General features: G+C 49.0%; 1 protein-coding gene across 9 annotated transcripts in view; it reads right to left on the minus strand.

The window, feature by feature from the left end:
* Positions 1–22,668, minus strand: part of FYCO1 (FYVE and coiled-coil domain containing 1) — a 92,691-nt gene that overhangs the window by 37,433 nt on the left and 32,590 nt on the right. For 6 of the 9 annotated variants that reach the window (XM_029242011.1, XM_029242008.1, XM_029242009.1 and 3 more), the window contains exons 6-14: positions 17,427–17,570; positions 13,892–13,982; positions 10,568–12,943; positions 9,419–9,511; positions 8,601–8,719; positions 5,996–6,163; positions 3,905–4,054; positions 2,928–3,139; positions 1,395–1,539 (exon numbers count right to left, since the gene is read on the minus strand). In XM_029242011.1, the coding sequence (XP_029097844.1) occupies positions 1,395–1,539; positions 2,928–3,139; positions 3,905–4,054; positions 5,996–6,163; positions 8,601–8,719; positions 9,419–9,511; positions 10,568–12,943; positions 13,892–13,982; positions 17,427–17,570 (3,498 nt within the window). The other 3 variants (XM_029242014.1, XM_029242017.1, XM_029242013.1) reach the window with 3 other exon arrangements.

Genomic DNA, 22,668 nt, shown 5'->3' on the forward strand with positions numbered 1-22,668 from the left:
TCAATTCTCCCTTGAGCTTCTAAACAGGCAGTGCTTTGCTGTAGGAACTGCAGTTAAGCCAGACCCCAGGGGCTGAGAAACACCGAGCAAGGCTGCCACGTAGGGGAACTTGACTTTTCCCAAGGGTCCCCTGGCTTAAACTCTTGACACTTTAATACAATGGCACTTTGTGCACTTACTTCATATATTTAGAAACTAGCCATTGCAGAACTCTCCTCACAGGCCTTGTTGGAAAAGAGCTGGCCCAGAAAAATGAGAGGGCCAATGGAGAGCCGGAACTAAAGGACACCCCTGTGCCTGACGCTGTCCATCTGCGGCATCGGGAACATTTGGTGGGTCTGGGTCACTGATTAAGAGCAGCACAAGATACTGGTGATGGGGCAGGCATGGGATGGGGGAGGGGAAAGCACCGGGTAACAAACTTGGTTATATTTTTATTGCTTTTAGAACTTTGGGGTGGACATCCCTGGCAGTCCAGTGGTTACGACTCCCCACTTCTACTGCAGGGGGCACGGGTTCGATCCCTGCTTAGGGAACTAAGATCCTGTATGCTGCATGGCGCAGCCAAAAAAAAAAAAAAAAGAGGACTTCTGAGAGAAACATCTACTTGAGACAACAGAAATTAATCTTGTGGCACCATTACCAAGCCTGATAAGTGGTTCCAAAAGATGAACACGGTTTTTAAAGAGCAGCGCATTACTCTGAGCATGGCTACAGCAGCCCAGCAAACGCTGCTCTCATGGGCTGAATTGTGTCCCCCCCTTAAATTCAAATGTTGATGTCTTAACGCCCAGTATCTCAGAATGCGACTGTTTTTGGAGATAAGACCTAAAAGAAGTAAGTTAGTTAAAATGAGGCCAATAAGGCGAGCCCTAATCCAACCTGACTGGTGTCCTTATAAGAAGAAAAGATTAGAACACAGAGAGACATGGGTGGCACATGCATAGCGGGCATGACCATGTGAAGAGACAGGAAGACAGCAGCTGTCTGCAAGCCAAGGAGAGGCCTCAGGAAACCAAACCTGCCTTGGCCTTGGACTCCCAGGACTGTGAGAAGATAGATTTCTGTTGTTTAAGTCACCCGGTCTATGGTATTTTGTTATGGTGGCCTGAGCAGATTCATACAGTTGCCTAAGCCCAGAGAGGCCTTCCTGGAGATGCTGAAATCAGGGGGACCGCTGACAGACACGCCCAGGAACCCTCTGACAAGGCTCAACGCTGACTACTCCTCGAGCCCTGGTGCTCCTCAAGGGCACCCTGCCCCGCGCAGGCACCTTCCCTTAAGCAAAGACAGCCAATCTTGCTTCCAAGCTTTCCTAATCCTTTGATAAGAAACTAATCCTTTGATAAGTGCACTTAATGAGCATTCAGGAAATGGAGGTGATGTCTACTCACTGTTCAGCCACGTTTGGGTCAAGAGAATCAGTTTCGGTGGGTGTTTCAGGCAAGGAGGAGCCAGACTCCTGTATCTGGCACAACTCCTCATCTGTGATGATGTCAAACACGGCATCGTCTGGCGGCCGGCAGTCTGTGTTAGCACCTGGGGTGCAGAGGCAGGTCGGGAGAGAAGAGAAATGCAGTCATGGACAGTACGGGGAGGGAGTGCAGCTACATGGGACGAGCCACCAGGACACACTCTAAGTGCTCACTCAACCGACAGCTCCTCTGTCCAGATGGAGAGAAATGGCTCTTGGGATGTTCCAGAAAAGCAGATGAGGGGACCACAGATGAAACTGAATGCACCATGTAAGAGATTTCTCTGAAGTCCCTTAGGCAGTGGTGTGGAGAGGTTTTAAGCTCTTACATGTTCTCTGAGGCCCTTTATTTAGAAGGAAAAAAACCTATCAAAACCTTATCAGGAAAGAACCTAACAAAAAGGTAATCATCCTTGCTCCAGCAGACACAGACCTCACTCATGCCTCTTTGAGAGGAGGATTCTGTCTGACCTGCATTTTCACCTCAATCCACTGAGGGGTGGAAAAGAACCTCCCTCTGCGCAGCAGCCATTGTGCTTCTGACCAGGGTACTTGTGCCCAACTTTGCAGGCTACCCAGTAGGAAGGATGCTGTGCGATGCTGCTGTGCTAGTCACCCCCAACCCCGCCAACAAGCAGTCTCTTGCATGTGATGGAAAATGTGATGGCAGGCCTGAGACAAAAGAAGAAAAGACTGAAAGTAAGACAGACAGACAGAGGAGGAGACAGGAAATGTCAGAAAGCAAAACAAGCAACCTCAGCATGCTGGCACCATGCCACCCTCTGTCGTCACTGGAACACCCACTAGTGAGCCAGGCGAGGGGAAGATTCAGCAAGAAGAACAGTTCATGGGAGTTACAAGTTCCCAGCAGGCCCTGCCGCATGGCTCCTGGTACAGGCCGTGCTTTAGAACAGACATCCACAGTCCAGTCCTGAGAGAGCAGCCTGGTCTGGTCTGCGAGGCTGTGCTGAGCAGAAGCAGCAGGAACCAAATCCCGCTTCCTTTTACTGAGCTGAGTGAGAGGACATGAAGGAGAATATATCCTTCCTGGCCGCCGAGAGAGAATGTGAGCTACAGGGAGACAGGGAAGAACGTGCTCGTTTCCACACTCAACTCCTGGCCTTTGGTTACCCTGAAAGAGAGGGCTGGATATGGGGCTGGGGCCCTGGGAGACAGCGTTTTCCTAAGCTGTGGGTCCACCGGTGGTGTGAGTTGAGAAGTAAACAGACACCACGTTAAACAACACTGAATCATATCAGGAGAAAGTTATTCCCTTTTCAATTCTCCTTCAATCCTAATTACATCAAAAAGAAAGTCTCAGATTGGTGGTACTACCTTTTTAGTGCCTAAGTTTGGAAAACACTGAACTACGCATGTTCCAGCTAAGCAGCCACAGTGGGGTGGTGGTGAGGGTGGCACCTGGAGAACACCGAGGGCAGTGGCGGAGCCTGACCTTGGCCTCCGGTGGCCTGGGGTGCGGCCTGGGCTGGTGACCGGGCGGGGCTGGGCTCTCCCTGGCTGGTGCCCGAGCTGGTGCTGTTGGGGGACTCGGGGCCCTCGCTCAGCTTCTGGAAGCAGGCCTGGCAGCAGCGCTCCTTCTTGCCACTGTGCTTGCTCACAGTGTAGTTGTTGCAGCAGTAGTAACAGAAGATGTGGCCACATATCCTGGGGACGACACAGGCACGGGCCCTGAGGACGCTGCACTAGAGGTCTCGAGTGACCTGCTTGGGACCGGAACCGGGCTCTATTCTGGGCTCTGGACGCCACGTGGCTCGTCAGACCTGGCTCTGCCCCACTCTAGAGTGGGGCCTGAAGGTCTATCTCATAAGATTCCAAAAATGCCATCTTGCTAAGCCTGATGGGAGACACGTTTACTTCCTAGGGTCCTGGGAGGCAGGCCGAGCCCCCTTCCCTAACGCAACGATGCAGGTGTGCATTCTAGGCCTCGGGGGCTGGGCTCTAAGAGACCACAGACCCCATGCCCCTGTGCTGACCATTCTCCATCTGTCCCCACCCCAACTCAAGATTCATTCCTGCCTGCCCTTCTTTGGGCCCTGGGGGGTTGGGGGGGGCTCTTTGCTCTGTGTTCCTCTGGTGAAGCCTCAGCCCCTGCTCTCTCTGGGTTTCATTTCCCCTCTGACCCCTGCAGGCCAAGAGAGGGCCAGAGGTTGGGTCTCTGGGTGCTCTACATCCCTGTGGGTCCCCTTAACTCTGCCTACACCCCCTGTATTAAACTCTCTTCCCTTTCGGGGATCCCCAAGTGTCCTGCTGAGACCCTGCCTAACATACCCTCCTCAACTGGTTCCCTCGAAACTAAGAGGCAACGTGGTCTTCCTAGACAGTTGGCTGCAGTGCCAACGCCTGCCACGGAGTCCTCGTTCAGAGGCGTCTGCCCTAGTGCTGGGCCCTGCCCGCAAGCCGCCTGCTGACCTGCAGTGGTGCCGCCGCACCATCCAGCTGAACTCCCGCTTGCAGTCAAAGCAGTAGTTCGCCTCCGTGTCCCCCAGCCACCTCTCCTCAGCACTGAGCTTCTGTTGGAATTCCAGGGCGTCTGACTTCTGCCAGAGAGCATCCTTGTCCCTGGGAAAAAGCCGCATTAGAAAAATAGAAGAAAGAATCCATGAAAACAATAGAAATATCTCTGGTTCATTTCAAAAGACTGCTTCCGAATTTCCCAAAACACAAGGAGAATTCACTTTTACCTTGGAAATAAACCCCCAGTCTACGTCTCCTCTGTCACCCCACACCAGTCCCAGACTTAGCAGGAGCCTCCCAACGTGTTAAGTCCTCATCTGACACCACACTGTGTGAAGGTACAGGGGGGTCTGTGATGTCCATAAAAGGCTCTGGCAACTGCAAAGACCTGCTGGCACTGACAAGGGCCACCAGCTGCTCAGATGTCTAAATGACAGTGCATGTGGCCAATGGGAGTTTAAGCTGTCACGTGCTGCCATGATTACATGACCGTCTGTGTGCTGTGAGCCCAAGAACCCAAATCTTAAATGTGCTCGGGATCCTTCATGTTTTTATGGTTTAAGTAACAATTAATGGAGGAGAGCCAAGCTTTTCCAGCCGGAAAATCCGATGGGATGTTGACCTCCTCCACTCCTTAGAGAGACAGCACAGCCACTACAGGAAGCAAGCACAATGAAAAAGTGGCAGCTTTTCAGGAGGCTCTGGCAGCATCTGAATGTGCCTGATGCACCAGGGAAGATGTGTATAAAGCCTTCCTTAAAACTGCTGTTAATTTTCGGGGCTATAGGAAACATAGAGGATGGAAGAACATGTTAAATGACACCATGGGCATGCAATCAGCAAAGTCCAGGCTATGGGAAACTCTACCAGATGAATGGCCTGCTTTCTTTAGAAGTAAACTGCAAAGGAAAAAAAAAGAGAGTGAGATGGTAGGGGAACCATGACTAAGTAAGAAAGATCTAAGAAACATATCACCATGCAATGTATAGATCTAATATAGATCCTAATTAGGAAAACCTATAAATTAGAAAAATTTCAAACTAGACTAGACACTTGATGATATTGGGAATTAGTTAATTTTCAAACGCGGTAATGATGCTGTGGTTGTTTAAAATAGAGTCCTTGTGTTGGAGAGGTACGTATCAGAATACTTGTGGATGAAATGACAGGATGTCTGGGATTTGCTTCAAAATAATCTGAGGAGGTGGGGGAAATGGGTAGGACTCTTGGATGATACAAGACTGGTCATGAGCTGAATAATGTTGAAGCTGGGTGACAGGTACACAGCAGTGCATTTTGCTATCCTATTTTTGTATTTTTGAAAATTTCCAGGACTTTCCTGGAGGTCCAGTAGTTAAGACTCCGCGTTTCCACTGCAGGGGGCGTGGGTTTGATCCCTGGTTGGGGAACTAAGATCCCATAAGCAGCCAGGCGCAGCCAAAAAAATAATAATAATAATTCCATATAAAAACTTTTTGAATGAGTTGTCAACATTTAAAAGTCAGGCCAATTTCACATAAAAATTCAGATTTCCACCTTCTCTTAAGAAGTAAGGTGACTTGGCAACCCTGGACTCGATGCCTGCGGGGCAACAGTCAGCAAGAGCAGAGCAGGTCATGTCCTCCTGTTTCTCAGAGCCCCGTCCTGGCCCGGTTCACACATTTCCATCACTGTCTGCTACCTGCAGGCACTGGAGTTTGGGGGCCCAGGTGCTGGGGAGAGTGGGACGGAGGAGAAGGAGAAAAGGGCTCACAAGAGAGGGACAAGGGAATAGAGAAGTCCCTGAGGATATTAAACATCTTTGATTGTCACTCTTGTGGCTGAGCACATGGAGATTTTGAAAACAGCATAGCAATAGGAAAACACGGACCAGGTGCAAGGCTGCCAAGGGCCTGAGCAGACCCTGTTCACGTGTGTGGGCGCTTACAACAGAACACAAGCAGACAGGGGCCCATTTCCCTCGAAGAGTCCTTTCAAGAACAGTTGCATTTCTTTAAAGAAAAGCCAAGCTTGGGGGCAGCCCCTGGCCCCTTGTTTGATACTCACCTGAGCAGCTCTATCAGCCGCTCCTCCAGGAACTTCTTGGTTCTATTCAGGTCATCCAGGTCAGCAAGCATCTTCTGGTCATTCTTTTCCCTGTCTGTCGCCTCCTGGCAGAGTCTGTTGTAATACTCCTGGATCTTTGTCGTGGCTTTTTCAAGTTCCTTCTGGGTCCTGGTGGAGGAGTAGTAAGTTTCCCTTATTACCCACTACTTCCAGCTTCCCCTGTGCCTCTGGGCTAACCCAGGCCTCTAATGGGGGGGTCCTGCTGCCCTACCAGGCTTTCCCCTTCATGGGGGGAGCCCCTTGGCACGGCCCCACTCACAGGCTGTACACTCTCTTAAGCCTTCGAAACTTCCCTCACACACCCAAACTCTTCACACACCACCACCCCTCACAACAAATACAAGGGACATTTGGGAGAGGAGGCTGAGCTCAGGTCACTAGGAGCACCCCACGTGCGTCAAACTCTGTACCACTTGGTTCTTGGGCAGAGACTGAGGTTTTGAGAGGAGCCCAACGGGTTAAGTACATGGGCTGGTGATGGCAGTACACACAAGAGGAAAAAGGAGCCAGGAGAGAAAGAACAGAGGCGTAGCTTCCTGGAGATGACCACACAGAGAAGCGTCTATCTTCCATGTGTCTTTGGGACTCTACACATGGGGCTTGGCATGGGGCACACAGCAGGCACTCAATCTACACTGCGAGGCGTTCAACCTGACAACCCTGAGGCCTAAGGAATCCTGTTCTGGGTGCTTCGGAGCCTCAAGCTGCAGCAGGGGTGCCGGCTGAACCACTGTCTTCCCGCCCTTGCCCACTTCTCTTTCAGCTCACCTGTCCCCTAAGGCAGTGGTTTTCCAAGGATGCCTTATAAAGCAAGGCATTCATAACAGCTCCATTAAAACAGAGGGCTGTGCAAGACTAATTAATCTGTATCTAATCCAGCCTTTCCATGTCCAGTATAAAGTTGTCAGGAGGTTGTTGTTTACTAGACACTGTCCTCCAAAATGATCTCGGGTACACACACACACACACACACACACAACCACAGAGTTACAGCATTAAAAAAAATGCCACCAACTTCGGAGGTTCTACTTAAATTGTCACATGAACACCGCCTGGCTAAGGGAAGCCAGAGTCCTATAGGATTCAAACTCTGTAAGGAGTCAGCTGAGAAGAGTCAGATGACAAGAAATGTACATTGAGGTTACTAAACATCCAGCGTGGTCTGGATCTCCCATTGAGCCTGGGCCCAGGCCTAGACGCAGATGGTAGGAGATGGGTGGAAAAGTTAAAGCCTCGGGAGAATTTGGTGTGTCTGTTTTTGCTGGGAGCACACACGGAATCAGGTCCCAGCATCCCCTGTTGTAATACTCCTGGATCTGTATTACTGTACTACCTGTATTACTCCTGTAATACTCCAGTTTGGCCCCATCACCAGACAGTGGGCTGATGATGCTCACAACTCCGGGTGGCCCCCAAGCCTGAAGATGAAGAGGTCTCGGGGTTGGACACAGGTAGGGCCATACTTTAAGGTTCAAAAAAAATTATGATGGAGCTTCCCTGGTGGCGCAGTGGTTGAGAGTCCGCCTGCCGATGCAGGGGACATGGGTTCGTGTCCCGGTCTGGGAAGATTCCACATGCCGCGGAGCGGCTGGGCCCGTGAGCCATGGCCGCCGAGCCTGCGCTCCGCGGCGGGAGAGGCCACAACAGTGAGAGGCCCGCGTACCACAAAAACAAACAAACAAAAAAAACCCATTATGATGAAAGGGTGACAGCACGATGTGCTCTCCACAGACACAGCACCAGAGAGTCTCCAGGAAGACAAGCCGATCCTGCTCCCTGGCTCGCTCACTCACTCTCAGATGAGCTTGCGAGAACCTCACACCTAACCCCGCAGCCTCTCATCTCAGAGAGGAAATGAAGAACTCAAGTCAAAACACACGGGGGGAAAACATGCACACACAATACTCTCACACCAGTACCCTAAAATAAAACAAAACAAAGCACTAAACTATCTGTCTATGTATTTTTTAGGGTAGTTGTTGAGACAAAGACTCTGGAGCCAAATGTTCTGAGTTCCAATCCTGTCATCACCACTTACACACTGTGTTACCCTAGGCAAGTGACTTCACTCCTCTGAGCCTTGTTTTCCTCATCTATGAAATGGGATAAATAATAATACCATCCTCACAGGACCGCTGGGAGGATTAAATGGGCAAATAAATACCAAGTATTTAAAACGGTACCTGCCACATTTTAGGCATTACTTAAATGTTTGCTGTTAGTAGTACCATGATTATCTCCCAGCTTTTACTTCATTTTAGTTTTACCAAAGCATGAAGTTACTGAACTGAAATATGCCCTGCTAGAGATAAGACAATGGAATTAAGAGAAAGGGCCTCTGCAGCCTTCTATAGGCTTGTGACAGGCAGATTGCCAAGGTTCTCCGTGGATGCTTCTGACATAAGCACTTTGTGAGTCTGTGGCTTTTCTTGCAAAAGGGCTTCTTTAACCTGATATGAGTGGTTGACTTTCTAAATGACTGTACCAAACACCCCCTCCCTTGAGGACTCTCCCACTGGCCGCGTGGGTGGACCGTGTAACTAACCTGTCCAAGTCTTGGCGCAGGGCGGCCCCCTCCTCATCCTTTCTCAGCATGGCGGCCTGGCACTCAGCAAGGTGCTTGCCGGTGCAGCTCAGCTTCTCCGCCGCATCGGCCTGGGAAGCCTGGCACAGGACAGCAGGGAGAAGACGCTCGGTTGCAGAAGCCCATGCAAGATGCCATCAAGTGACTGGCATGTTCCCCACCCCGTCTGGCTGGCACACTTCTAACAGGAGGGGCTTTTGTCTGTTTTTAAGTTCAAGAAACCATGAACCAGCATGTGTGTGGAGTATGACAGACCCATTTGTAATTACGTCCCTCAAGCACCAGCTGCCACCTGTTGTGGTGGCCGGTGGGGCAGCAGGCATCAGAATCTCCAGGGTGGGGGTAGAGGTGGGGTGGCAGGGTACAGGAGTCACTGAAAAAAGTCACTGCCATGAAAACGGGTTTCAGTCCCACCCCTGCTCTGGCTCACGTCAGAAACACTGACTTGCAGAACATCTGCAGAGGCGGATGACTTATTTCCTTTCCATAAGACACAGGGGCGGTGAAAAGCACACTTGACAGCTCTAGCCAGGTGTTCAGGGAGTGGAAGAGCCATGACACAGACTCAGGCTGTCTACAAAGGTGAGCTGACGGCAGCTTTAGCCAGGGCACTGGAACTCCTGCAGGGAGGCCTCTCTGATGGTCCAATGAAAGCCAAGCCACATCCCCTTCCTCGACAGGCCCACACCCTGGGAGTGGAATGACCAGGTGAACGATGGGCCAGCCGCTGCTCAGGGCTCACAGGAGCACCTCCCCTGGGCCTCAGGGGCCAGGCTTACCTTCAGCTTCCCCACAGCCTCCTCGGCAGCCTGTAGCTGCCGACCTTGCTCCTCCAACTGGCCCCTGAGGCTCCTGCATTCTTCACTGGAGGTCTGGAGAGGATGAGAAAGGGATCAGAAAAGTGGGGTCCTTGTTCTGAGACTCCCTCGGCCCCACTCCCCCAAAATGGGTAAAAACAAGCTACCTCTCTCTTTTTCTCCCAAGCTCAATAAACTTTGGGCTTCCCTGGTAACACAATCCCATCAAGCCAAGAGACTTAAGCTTGGCCCCCAAACTTAGAATTTCATTTCTGCCAAGGAAAGGTGGAGTATGAGCCACATGGAACTGCAAGGGGTGGGGTGACACAAGGTGGGAGGCACATCTGTGGGAACGCAATAGTTGCCTAAGAGAGAGGTCAGGAGTGGTCTGAGTGCACAGACCCAGAAGCAAACAGATACATCAGAAGCCAAAGCCCCGTAGATGTCTGCCTGTGCCCTCACTCTTAACCCTTCCTCTGCAGTTCAAGACACACGGTAAACGCTGTTCTCAAAAGCTTGTCTATCCCAAGGGCTCTGTGAAAATGAATTGAGTTGGTTTCCTACAACTGCTCTGCTATCAGGAGGCACCTGAAGGGACAGAGAATCCAGGGACAGGACTCGAGGCAGTCAGGAACTCACATGCCAAAAGGGGCTGAACAAGCACATAAACGAGTACAAGGAAAATAGCAGAGGATGCACGCTTCCTTAAAGTGGGCAGTCCCCACCCAGCTCCTGCTGACTGCTGCCACGTAGGAATGAGAGCACAGGCTTTAGGAACTCCCAAGATTTCAAACGAAGTCCGAAAACTGAATCTATAAACACCCTGCTCTTGAAATGTTGGCTACTAAGTTAAAAAAAATTCTGTGTGGGCCAAACTTGTCTGCAATGGCCTTGAATTTAGACGTCTGGGTTAAGGCATCCCTCTCCAATGCTGTGTCCCTAACATGTTCCTGCAGGGAGAAGGATGCTGTGAGCTATGACACCAGGATGAGGCCATGTTGGCCTGGGCCCCCAGAACATTCTTGGGCCCTCACGTGCCACCTGGCCCAAGGTGCATCCCAACCACTCATGGACCCACCAGGCCCTGCTGCAGGAGACAAGTGCAGCTCAGACGGCCAAGGTGAGGGTTACCTTAAGTCTGCTCTGGTAGTCCATGATCTCGGTGCTCAGCTGGAACTTGAGGGTGTCGAGCTCCTGGCGTGCAGTCTCCCGGATGCTCTGGGCCTGCTGCTCGGCCTGGGCCAGCTGGGCCTGCAGGCCAGGCAGTGAGCCAGCTGCCTCCTCAGCTGCCTTCAGCTTCCCCTGCAAGCTCTCCTTCTCTCGCCGCAGCCCTGCCACTTGGTGTTCCAGGCCCTCCCGCTCCTTGGAGGCTGCCTCTTTGGCATCCTGGAGCTCCTGCATGCCACGGGCCAGCGCCCCCTCCAGCGGCTCTTTCTCTGCGGTCAGCGCACAGACCTGGATGCCGAGCTCGGCCATATCCGTGTTGGCCCGGTGCGGCTGCTCCTGCAGCTCGGCAGGTTCTAGCTGCGCCTCCTCGGAGCTGCCTGTTGCCTGGGACAGCTCCTTCCACACTACTTGGAGCTCCTCCCTCCGCTGGGCCTCTCCGGCCCTCTCCTCCTGCAGCGCCCCTTCAGGCTCCGAGCAGTGCAGCAGCTCCTGAACGTGGGCCCTGGTGAGGGCTTTGTTCTGCTCCTTCAGTTGCTGCACTAGGGCCTTGTGCTCCCTCAGAGCAGCCTCGGCCACGCTCAGCTGGCTCTGCACCTTCTCCCGGTCACCCAGGGCTGCCTGCAGCTTGGCCTGGAGGTCCAGCACCCCAGCCTGCAGTCTCTGGGCCTCCCCCTGATGGCTCTCCAGCTGCGCCTGAGACAGGGCCAGCTGGGCTGCTAGCTCCTGGGACGCGTGGTCTTGAGGTGGGCTGAACCCCTGTTGGCTTTTGTCTGCCGTGAGGGTCTCGATCAGCTGGGTCTGCTGGCGGCACCGGTCCTCAAGCGCCCTGACCTCCCCAGCCCGGGCCTCCGCTAGCTGCCGGCACTGCTCCACCTGCTCCCGCAGCTGTTGGCATTCGGCCTCCTTGCTTTGCAGGGCAGCCTCCTTCTCAGCCACATGGGCCCTCATGGTCTCCTTGGCCTTCTTCACAGCCATGAGGCTTGCCTCCATCTGGTCTCCCATGTGCCGGATGCTGGCCTGCTCTGACTGCAGGGAGGCCAGGGAGCCCTGGATGGCCGCCTCCCGCTGCTGCAGCGCTTGGTAGTCAGCCTGCAGGGCCTGCAGCTTATCCTCCAACAGCTGGTTGCGCTCCACCACGTTCTGCAGCTCCTTCTCCAGCTCCCTGTTGGCCTGCTGGAGCTTCTTCTCCTGGCCGGCCCCTTGCATCTTGGGATCGTCCACCTGTCCCTCCCACAGGCCCCTCTGTTCCTCCTCCAGCTTCTCACAGGCCTGCTGCAGGGTGGGGCTCAGAGCCTCGTGCTCCGCAGCCGCCACGGGCAGATCTGGGCCTGACTGGGCAGCAAGTCGCTCCAGCGTCCCCACCCTCTGGCTGAGGTGGTCTTTGTCCTGGATGAGCTGCTTCTTCTGCTCCTCCAGGTCACTCACGTGCTGGCTCACCTGGGCCAGCTGGGCCTCCAGGAGCTGCAGCTGCCGCGTCAGGGACCTGGCCTCCTGCTCCAGCAGCCCCTTTTCCTCTTGCCGCCGCTGCTCCTCTCGCCTCCCCTCCGCGAGCTCTTCCTCCAGGGAGCTCAAGTGGGCCAACGACTCGTGCAGCTGACGCTGGAGCTGGGCTGCCTCCTGCCCCTTCCTGGACAGCTCTTCCCGGAGCGGGGCCATCTCCTCCACCAGGCGCTCCAGGCTGGCCCGGGCCTCCTCCTTCAGCTGCAGCTCTTTGGCCAGCTGCTCCAGCTGGGTGCTCTCCCTTTCCAGGAGCTTCTCCCCCAGCTCCTGAGTCTCCAGGGGCGAGTCACTGGGGATGCGCTTTTGTCGCCCCTTTGCGTCCAGTGCCATGTCAGCCTTCTGCTCGGCTGCACTCAGCTGGTCTGGGACATCAGCTGAGCACTGGTCCTTCCTGCCCAGGGAGTCACGTGTGGCCTCGAGCTCCCGAGCCAGGGGCTGCAGTAGGGACTCCAGCCGCCGCAGGGCTGAGAGGTAATCCTCCTCCTTCTCCGAGGCCCCCAGCTCCAGGGCCTGCAGGCACGTCTGCAGCTCCTTCACAGTGTTCTGTGTGGCCTGGGTGACTTCCCACTGCTCCTGGAGCGCGGCCACCACACCGGCGAGGCGAAGGTTGTCCTCGGCGGCGGCGCGGCCCCTCTCTCTCTCTGCCTGCAGCTGCTCTCCATGCAGGCTGATGGCCGCCCTCAGCTCCTGGTTCTCTCTTTCCCGCTGCTGCATCTGCTCCTTCAGCTGCTTCTCCCGCACCTCCAACTGGTCCAGCTCTAGCCGCAACTCGTCAAAGCCCTCCAGTGCCTCATGGTTTAAGGGGTTGCTCAGGTCAAGGTGGGAGGTCATCTCCTGAGTCTGGGGAGGAAACACGAAAAACAAGTGGCTTGGGGATGAAGCTACATTGCTGCTTGGCAAAACTTTAGAAGTTAATGAGAACAGAAGTAAAAATACAGCAATTACATGACCTAAGGTTAGTCTATCGAGCTATTCAAAGGACTGGAACCCCTTTGCTCAAAGCATATGCCAGAGGAGGTCAGTAGCACATCCTAAAATATGATGCGACGCCACATGTGTGAGCTCCACTGAGACCCAGAACTTGCGTTTCCCATTCAGCCTCCTGTAGCTTTGGTAACATAATGGATGCTGGCTCTTAGAGAAATGACGTTATATGTAAACTACTGCTTCCCCATTGCACCCTACCCACAATTCCTGTTGCAATTAAATCATAAAATAGGGTAAAAATGCTACTTATACTGATTAGTCTTACTTTGCTTTGCTGATTAATTTCAGTGTTCTTTCCCATTAAACTATACGATACATTCACATTTCTAACAAAATTAATGAAACTGACCTGACGCACTAACGTTTACTGAGCACTAGCCTGTGCCAAGTCCTTAAGCACTGTGCGTGTGTGCCCTCATTTACTCCCTACAACCACCTTACAGGCTGGTATGAGACTGTACAGATGAGAGAGCTCAAGTTTCGACAGGGTAAGTCACCTTCTCAGGGTCACACAGGGGGCGAGTGACAGTCAGGATTTGACCTTGCCACTTTTAATCACAGTGCCAAACCACTTCTTCTGAAACACTTTAAAAAGCTCTTAAAAGAATTTAGTTTTTAAAAGGGCTAAATTCCTTTTGGTTATAAAAACCTGGACTCGAGGAAACAGTGGGTAGGACTGAGGGGTTATATCGCTCGGGTTGGAACACCAGGCATCTGAGAACATCCCCCTGAGCTGGGAGGGGCAAGAACATGCCCTGGTTGACATGACAGAGAGGGAGTCCCCAGCCTTCTTGGCATTACCTGCAGGTAGCTGCTCACCAAACTGCTCATGCTGGAGCTTCGGCTGGGGGGTCTCCATAGGTAAGCAGAAGAGCCAGTGCCCAGGGTCCTCCTGCGGGGCCACAAAACAGACATGCTTGCATCAGAGCAGGGAACACACACACATGCACACACACTCGGGGAGGCCTTGGTTGTCACTAGGCAACCAGGTGGTGGTAGCGGCAGTGCCCTCCCAGGTTCAGTAAGAAGGCAAAATCCAACAATTTCCACCAAAGCACACATTCAGGTTGGTCGTAGCAGCTGGACCCCGCTGTTGAAGTCTAAGCATGATGGCTTTGCTCTCACTGCCAAAAAGGAACGAAGTGAACATAGTATTTCCCAGTTTTTAGTTTAAGTTTTCCTAGAACCTTCGATGCCAGCCATAACTTGTCTACCAGGGAGGAACCAACAACAGTCAATCTGGTAAATAAAGGTCACGCTGTGCTTCGGGCCTTGAGGTCACTGCTTTACGTTATGTTACACGAGTAATGTGGCTGGAAGACCTCTTCTGGTTCACACACGACATTTCCCTCACTGCAGAAAGTTCTATTTGATGGCGCTAGTCAATGCAAACGAAACACACTTTTACTTAACGACCAGAATCTTCTCCTTAATCTGCAATTATTGCACTTTAAATCTTGTTAGTCTCCACAACCCAACAACTGCACTTCTCAGTATCTACCTGAAAGACAGTCACATATGTGCATAAGGTGACGTGTGGGGATGCTCCTGGCAGCACCGTCATGGTGGAAAAAGCAGAACCTTTCTAACTCCACATCACTAGAGAAACAGATAAACTGTTTACCCACACAATGGAATACTATATTCTGTAAAGGGCCAGATAGTGAATATTTTCGGTTGGCAAGCCTTACGGGCTCTGTCACAATTCAACTCTGCCACTGTAGCATGAAAGCAGCCATAGGCAATAGGTAAATGAAGGTGTGTTACACACGGCCCTGTGGGCCGTGGTTTGCCAGCCCTACTCCACATCTATAGAACTCCCTGTACAAACACAGATAAAAATCTCAAAAACAATGTGGAATGAAAAAAGCAACCTGCAAAAGTATAGCCATCTCATGATTCAATCAATGTAGCAAATTAAAAATATATATATAAAATACAACTATACATACGTAATATTTACAGGCACATGTAGTGAAACACAAAAATATTTGGGAATGACATGCATTAACTACAGGGTTGTAATTACTTCTAGAAAGGGAGAAAAGGAGAAAGGATGGCCGTGGGGTGGGGCTTTATTGGGATCTATAATATTTTATTTCTTTAAAAAAAAAGGTATCAGACATAACAAAAAAATCCCACAAGAACCAGCCTGAAGGGACTTTGACTGGCCAAATATAAGGCACCTTAAGGTTTAAAATAATTACAGTGACAGAATATAACCTATTGAATAAAGTAAGAATCCATGAGTCAACACTGCTATAAATGAATAAGTAGATGGGGAAGAAGGAAAATATCTTCCTTACAATAGAATGCCAACTATTAGTGTAGAAGGAATGATGGAGTCAGAAAATCACTCTGGTAACCATGATAGTAACTGATTCAGGAAAGATTTACCAGATGCTAAAACTAACAGGAGGGAGATTTAAAAGAAACAGGATAAAAACCTAGTCTCAGGCTTCCCTGGTGGCGCAGTGGTTGAGAGTCCGCCTGCCGATGCAGGGGACACGGGTTCGTGCCCCAGTCCGGGAAGATCCCACATGCCGCGGAGCGGCTGGGCCCGTGAGCCATGGCCGCTGAGCCTGCGTGTCCGGAGCCTGTGCTCCACAACGGGAGAGGCTGCAACAGTGAGAGGCCCGCGTACCCGCAAAAAAAAAAAACAACAAAAAACCTAGTTTCAAAATGTCTTCCCATAAGATACATATTAATTACAAACAGAGAAACAGTAACTTTAGGAGAAACCTGGCTAACACCACCTTAACCAAATGATCATGGTTAACCTTGCAAGTAATGAAACAAACCAACATCCTGTGTCTCTGGGTACAACGTGCTGAGGACACAACACCTCGGGTATTTCTGCCAAAAATGCTTAATCTGAATCCAATAATGAGAAAACACTAGACAAACTCAAATTAAGGAACATTTTACAAAATAACTGGCCTGTACTTTTCAAAAATGTCTGTGCAAAGAGGAGAAACTGTTCCAAATGAACAAGGACTAGGGAGACCCAACAATTCACTGACATGTGATCCTGGATTATAAAAGACATGTCTGGTGTAATTCTTAAAATTTGAACACAGTCTGTACATTAGACAGCAGTATTGTATCAATGTTCTGTGATTTTAACAATTGAACTGAGGTTATATAGATGTCCCTGACTTTAGGAAAGGATGCCCCTGATTTTAGGAAATACACAATGAAGTACTTAGGAGTAAAGGGGAATCAGGTCTGTAACTTATTCTCAAATGATGCAAGAAATAAACCAACATGTTTACATAAAGATAAAGAACGATAAGAAATTCCCTGGCGGTCCAGTGGTTAAGACTCCACGCTTCCACTGCAGGAGGCGCAGGTTCAATCCCTGGTGGGGGAACTAAGATCCCACATGCCACGTGGCACAGCCGGAAAAAAAAAAAAAAGAGAGAGAGAGAGAAAGAATGATTAAAACGTTTGTAGTAAAATACTGATAACTGGGGAATCAAAGTGAATGAGTACTGTGTACTATTTTTACAACTTTTCTGTAAGTCTGAAATGATTTTAAAATTGAACAGTTCTAAAAATGACACGAAGTAAATATGGCAAAAATGTTAGCTCTTAAATCCTGGTGGTTGGCAAATGGGTTCCATTATAGTCAGTATTTTTTCCTCCATAGAAAGAAGTCCCTAATGAGAAATACAAAACTTGGAAAAAAAACCAAAACAAAACACCACCTTATTAACAGAAAGCAAAACAAAACAAAGAATGCTGGACTTGGGTTTAACTCAAGGCTAGTACCCTGGCCCTGGCCCTGCTGCCTGCCAGCTGTGTGAATCTAGGCAAGTCCCTCCACTCTCTGAGCCTGTTTCCTCAGCACCTTGCTCCTGGAACGGTTGCGAGGATGCAGTTAGACAGTGTGTGAGTGCCGTACTGGTGTAGGAAAAGAAAACACAGCAAAGCAACCTTTCCAGCAACCCTTACGTGGACGAGCCTTCGCTCCCTCTCTTACTGGCCTCCACGATAACTGTATCTATGAGAACATATTGGGGAAAAGCCCACTTGCTCCCCCCTTGCTCCCACACCAAGCCCCTTAACACATCTGAAAACCTTGGGTTTCACATATGCGTCTCCACTGACTCATGCCACCTGGCCAGTTAGGTTAGTTTAAGGTTGGAGCCTCCAGATGCTATCGCTAGTCACAATTCAACCAAGTCTGTAAAATTAGCAAGGATAAGAGTTGCAAAGCTACAGGTAATTTACTGCATGAGCAAAACTGCTTTGAGTAGACTGGTGGCAAGCTTCAAAACTTCAAACATCTCTTTCTGCTCTTTTCAACCAAGCAATTAATTCTTCAAGGTACCTGGCAAACGTCGGCCAGGCAGCATCCAGGTCATAGCCCCTTGATGCCAGGTCAAACTGGATGTCGGTCAGCTCGTAGAGTTGGCCCACGATGTCAGAGCTCAGCTTTGGCTTCAGAAAGGGGCTCCTTGCGTAGTACCAGTCACTGCAGGGAAACATAAAAAGGGGTCAAGTACAGGAGTACATAAAGAAAGGCAAGAAACCAGTCCTCCCAGTAAGGCTCTGCCTCACCAAATTCCAACTCAGATTACTAAATTAATTAAAGACAGACACATACACATACACCCCAATTTGATTTTCACTGTAGGAGCACATAACTCTCAAATAAGTTTGCTCTTCTTCAGGGAAATTACTGAAATGAATTATATGCTTATTTGTTTATTATTTATATCATACCTATTTCCAAATGAGTGCGAGAAACCTTAAATCTGAATTACTGTCCAAGAAAAGGCAGTTGTAGGGGAAAGAACACTTTTTTTTTTTTTTTTTTTTTTTTTGCGGTACGCGGGCCTCTCACTGCCGTGGCCTCTCCCGTTGCGGAGCACAGGCTCCGGACGCGCAGGCTCAGCGGCCATGGCTCACGGGCCCAGCCGCTCCGCGGCACGTGGGATCTTCCCAGTCCAGGGCACGAACCCGTGTCCCCTGCATCGGCAGGCGGACTCTCAACCACTGCGCCATCAGGGAAGCCCCAGAACACTTCTTTTTTCAAAGAAAATCTTGTCTTCTATCCCCTCCAGAGAACTCAATACAGGACACTGAACTCACTGCTAATTTCTCTCCAGACACCAACATAAAAGCCAAGGAACAAAACATCTCCATTTGGAAGTGGTAGTTGTTTCACTTCACGTGAAGCAATAAGAATTAAAAAGACAACACCGGGCTTCCCTGGTGGCGCAGTGGTTGGGAGTCCGCCTGCCGATGCAGGGGACGCGGATTCGTGCCCCGGTGCGGGAGGATCCCGCATGCCGCGGGGAGGCTGGGCCCGTGAGCTGCGGCCGCTGGGCCTGTGTGTCCAGAGCCTGTGCTCCGCGGCGGGAGAGGCCGCGGCAGTGAGAGGCCCGCATACCGCAAAAAAAAGCAAAAACAAAAAGACAACACTGATGAGTTTAATGAGCTACTCGGCTGAACTGGGATACACTGGGAGTCAAGCTGTTTATGACAGTTTTCACCAAACATCACAACAAAATACCTTCAAATCAAATGTGCAAAGGTTCTCAACTCACATGCATTCACAAAGCCTGGCACATGCAAGAGCAATACACATTTATGCAAATCAATCTTAAAGGTGACAAAATGAAACAAAATATTCCCCCCCAATGGTCTTCCTTTAATTCAGAAGTATTTCTTTTAATTAACTGGAAGAACACTCCAGAGGTAGAGGGGAGGCAGAGCTGGAAAAGGGGTGCCGGGCGAGCCAAAGAGGTTCAGCTGATAGGCAGCTGATATGCGGCTCCTAATCTGACACCCTCTCCCCACCTTACACGCTCAACCCCACCTCTCCCTCCTCCTTCCCCTCCTGCTGAGGCTTCAGCACTAGGGGCACAAAGGCTCCCAATCTGGTCACTCATCACAATCTCCAGGGAGCCCAGACCCATGGGGCGGGTGCTGACTCAGTGTCTCAGGTGAGGCCCCAGGCTTGTTGGTGTTAAAAACCCCACAGGTGATTCTGATGAGAGGCCAAGGCTGCAACCCACTGGTCCAGGGTGACCAGTGGGGTCTGCCCATTAGTGCCAGCACCAAGGACCTGCCATCCACCAGAGGAAACTACCTGGCATTAGGAGTTCAGAGACCTAGACCCAAGCTCCTGCTTTCTGCCTCAGCATCAGTGGGGCCCAGAGAAAGGCATTTGGCCTCTCTGAGCCTCACTTTCCTCACCTGTGAAAGGTCAGTGCTACCGCCCAATGTGCGCCAAGGACTGTGGTAGGGAAGGGGAGAGGAGGATGACAGGGGGAGGTCCCTGCTTGTGCCAGGGTGTGACACAGACAGGCACTGCTGCTGTGGTTGTCATTATTATTGTTTAGTTTATCACATTTATTTGAGGTCTTCTGAACTTGTTTCAGAGATGTTATACACTTTAATACATGCTGAAAAGTGCTGAAGAACTGTTCACTGCAAAAACAATAATTTAAAAAGAAAAATATACATAATCCTATCCTTTATCAAATCATGTTCTCATATACTTTTTTTTAAATAGATCTTTATTGGAGTATAATTGCTTCACAATACTGTTAGTTTCTGTTGCACAACAAAGCAAACTTCCACATGTCCCCATATCCCCTTTCTCTTGAGCCTCCCTCCCATCCTCCCTATCCCACCCCTCTAGGGACATCGCAAAGCACGGAGCCGATCTCCCTGTGCTAGGCTGCTGCTTCCCACCAGACAACTATTTTACATTCGATAGTGTATATATGTCGATGCTACTCTCACTTCGCCCCAGCTTCACCTCCCACCCCATGTCCTCAAGTCCATTTTCTATGTCTCCCTCTTTATTCCTGCCCTGCAACTAGGTTCATCAGTACTTTTTTTTTTAAGATTCCATATATATGCATTAGCATACGGTATTTGTTTTTCTCTTTCTGACTTACTTCACTCTGTATGACAGACTCTAGGTCCATCCACCTCACTACAAGTAACTCAATTTTGTTTCTTTTTATGGCTGAGAAATATCCATTGTATATATGTGCCACATCTTCTTTATCTATTCATCTGTTGATGGACATTTAGGTTGGTTCCAAGTCCTGGCTATTGTAAATAGTGCTGCAATGAACACTGTGGTACATGTCTCTTTTGGAATTATGGTTTTCTCAGGGTATATGCCCAGTAGTGGCATTGCTGGGTCATATGGTAGTTCTATTTTCAGTTTTTTAAGGAACCTCCATACTGTTTTCCGTAGTGGTTATATCAATTTACATTCCCACCAACAGTGCAGGAGGGTTCCCTTTTCACCACACCCTTTCCAGCATTTATTGTTTCTAGATCTTTTGATAATGGCCATTCTAACCGGCATGAGGGGATATCTCATTGTAGTTTTGATTTGCATTTCTCTAATAATCAGTGATGTTGAGCATCTTTTCATGCGCCTGTTGGCCATCTGTATGTCTTCCTTGGTGAAATGTCTATTTAGGTCTTCTGCCCATTTTTGGATTGGGTTGTTTTTTTGATACTGAGGTCCATGAGCTGTTTGTATATTTTGGAGATTAATCCTTTGTCCATTGTTTCATTTGCAAATATTTTCTCCCATTCTGAGGGTTGTCTTTTCGTCTTGTTTATGGTTTCCTTTGCTGTGCAAAAGCTTTGAAGTTTCATTAGGTCCCATTTGTTTATTTTTGTTTTTATTTCCATTACTCTAGGAGGTGGGTCAAAAACGATCTTGCTGTGGTTTATGTCAACAAGTGTTTTTCCTATGTTTTCCTGTAAGAGTTTTATAGTGTCTGGTCTTACATTTAAGTCTTTAATCCATTTGGAGTTTATTCTTGTGTATGGTGTTAGAGAGTGTTCTAATTTCATTCTTTTACATGTAGCTGCCCAGTTTTCTCAGCACCACTTATTGAAGAGGCTGCCTTTTCTCCACTGTATGTTCTTGCCTCCTTTGTCATAAATGAGGTGCCCATATGTGTGTGGGTTTATCTCTGGGCTTTCTATCCTGTACCATTGATCTATATTTCTGTTTCTGTGCCAGTACCACACTGTCTTGATTACTGTAGCTTTGTGGTATAGTTTGAAGTCAGGGAGCCTGATTCCTCCAGCTCCATTTTTCTTTCTCAAGATTGCTTTGGCTATTCGGGGTCTTTTGTGTTTCCATACGAATTGTAAAATTTTTTGTTCTAATTCTGTGAAGAATGCCACTGGTAGTTTGATAGGGATGGCATTGAATCTGTAGATTGCTTTGGGTAGTATAGTCATTTTCACAATGTTGATTCTTTCAATCCAAGAACATGGTATATTCCATCTGTTTGTCATCTTTGACTTCTTTCACCACTGCTTTATAGTTTTCTGAGTACAAGTCTTTTGCCTCCTTAGGCAGGATTTTTCCTAGGTATTTTATTCTTTTTGTTGCAATGGGAAAATGGGAGTGTTTCCTTAATTTCTCTTTCTGATTATTCATTGTTGGTGTATAGGAATGCCAGAGATTTCTGTGCATTAATTTTGTATCCTGCAACCCTATGAAATTCATTGATTAGTTCTAGTAGTTTTCTGGTGGCACCTTTAGGATTTTCTATGTTTAGTATCATGTCATTGGCAAACAGTGACAGTTTTACTACTTCTTTTCCAATTAGGATTCCTTTAATTTCTTTTTCTTCTCTGATTGCTGTGGCTAGGACTTCCAAAACTATGTTGAATAACAGTGGTGAGAATGGACATCCTTGTCTTGTTCCTGATCTTAGAGGAAATGCTTTCAGTTTTTCACCATTGAGTATGATGCTTGCTGTGGGTTTGTCATATATGGCCCTTATTATGTTGAGGTAGGTTCCCTTTATGCCCATTTTCTGGAGGGTTTTTATCGTAAATGAGTGTTGAATTTTGTCAAAAGCTTTTTCTGCATCTATTGAGATGATCATATGGTTTTTATTCCTTGATTTGTTAATGTGGTGTATCACAGTGACTGGTTTGCGTATACTGAAGAATCCTTGCATCCCTGGGATAAATCCCACTTGATTGTGGTGTATGATCCTTTTAATGTGCTGTTGGATTCTGTTTCCTAGTATTTTGTTCAAGATTTTTGCATCTATGTTCATCAGTGATATTGGTCTATAATTTTTTTTTTGTGATATCTTTTTCTGGTTTTGGTATCAGGGTGATGGTGGCTTCATAGAATGAATTTGGGAGTGTTTCTCCCTCTGCAATTTTTTGGAAGAGTTTGAGAAGGATCAGTGTTAGCTCTTTTCTAAATGTTTGATAGCATTTGCCTGTGAAACCATCTGGTCCTGGACCTTTGTTTGTTGGAAGATTTTTAATTATGCTTTCAATTTCATTACTTGTGATAGGTCTGTTTATATTTTCTATTTCTTCCTGGTTCAGTCTTGGAAGGTTATATACCTTTCTAAGAATTTGTCCATTTCTTCATGGTTGTCCATTTTATTGGCATATAGTTGTTTCTGGTAGTCTCTTATAATCTTCTGTATTTCTGCAGTGCCCGTTGTGATTTCTCCTTTTTCATTTTTAATTTTATTGCTTTGCGTCCTCTCCCTTTTTTTCTTGATGAGTCTGGCTAAGGGTTTATCAATTTTGTTTATCTTCTCAAA

This window comes from Monodon monoceros, unplaced genomic scaffold (genome assembly GCF_005190385.1).
Source record: "Monodon monoceros isolate NGI ecotype Baffin Bay Population unplaced genomic scaffold, NGI_Narwhal_1 Super_Scaffold_3, whole genome shotgun sequence".
Taxonomy (NCBI): domain Eukaryota; kingdom Metazoa; phylum Chordata; class Mammalia; order Artiodactyla; family Monodontidae; genus Monodon; species Monodon monoceros.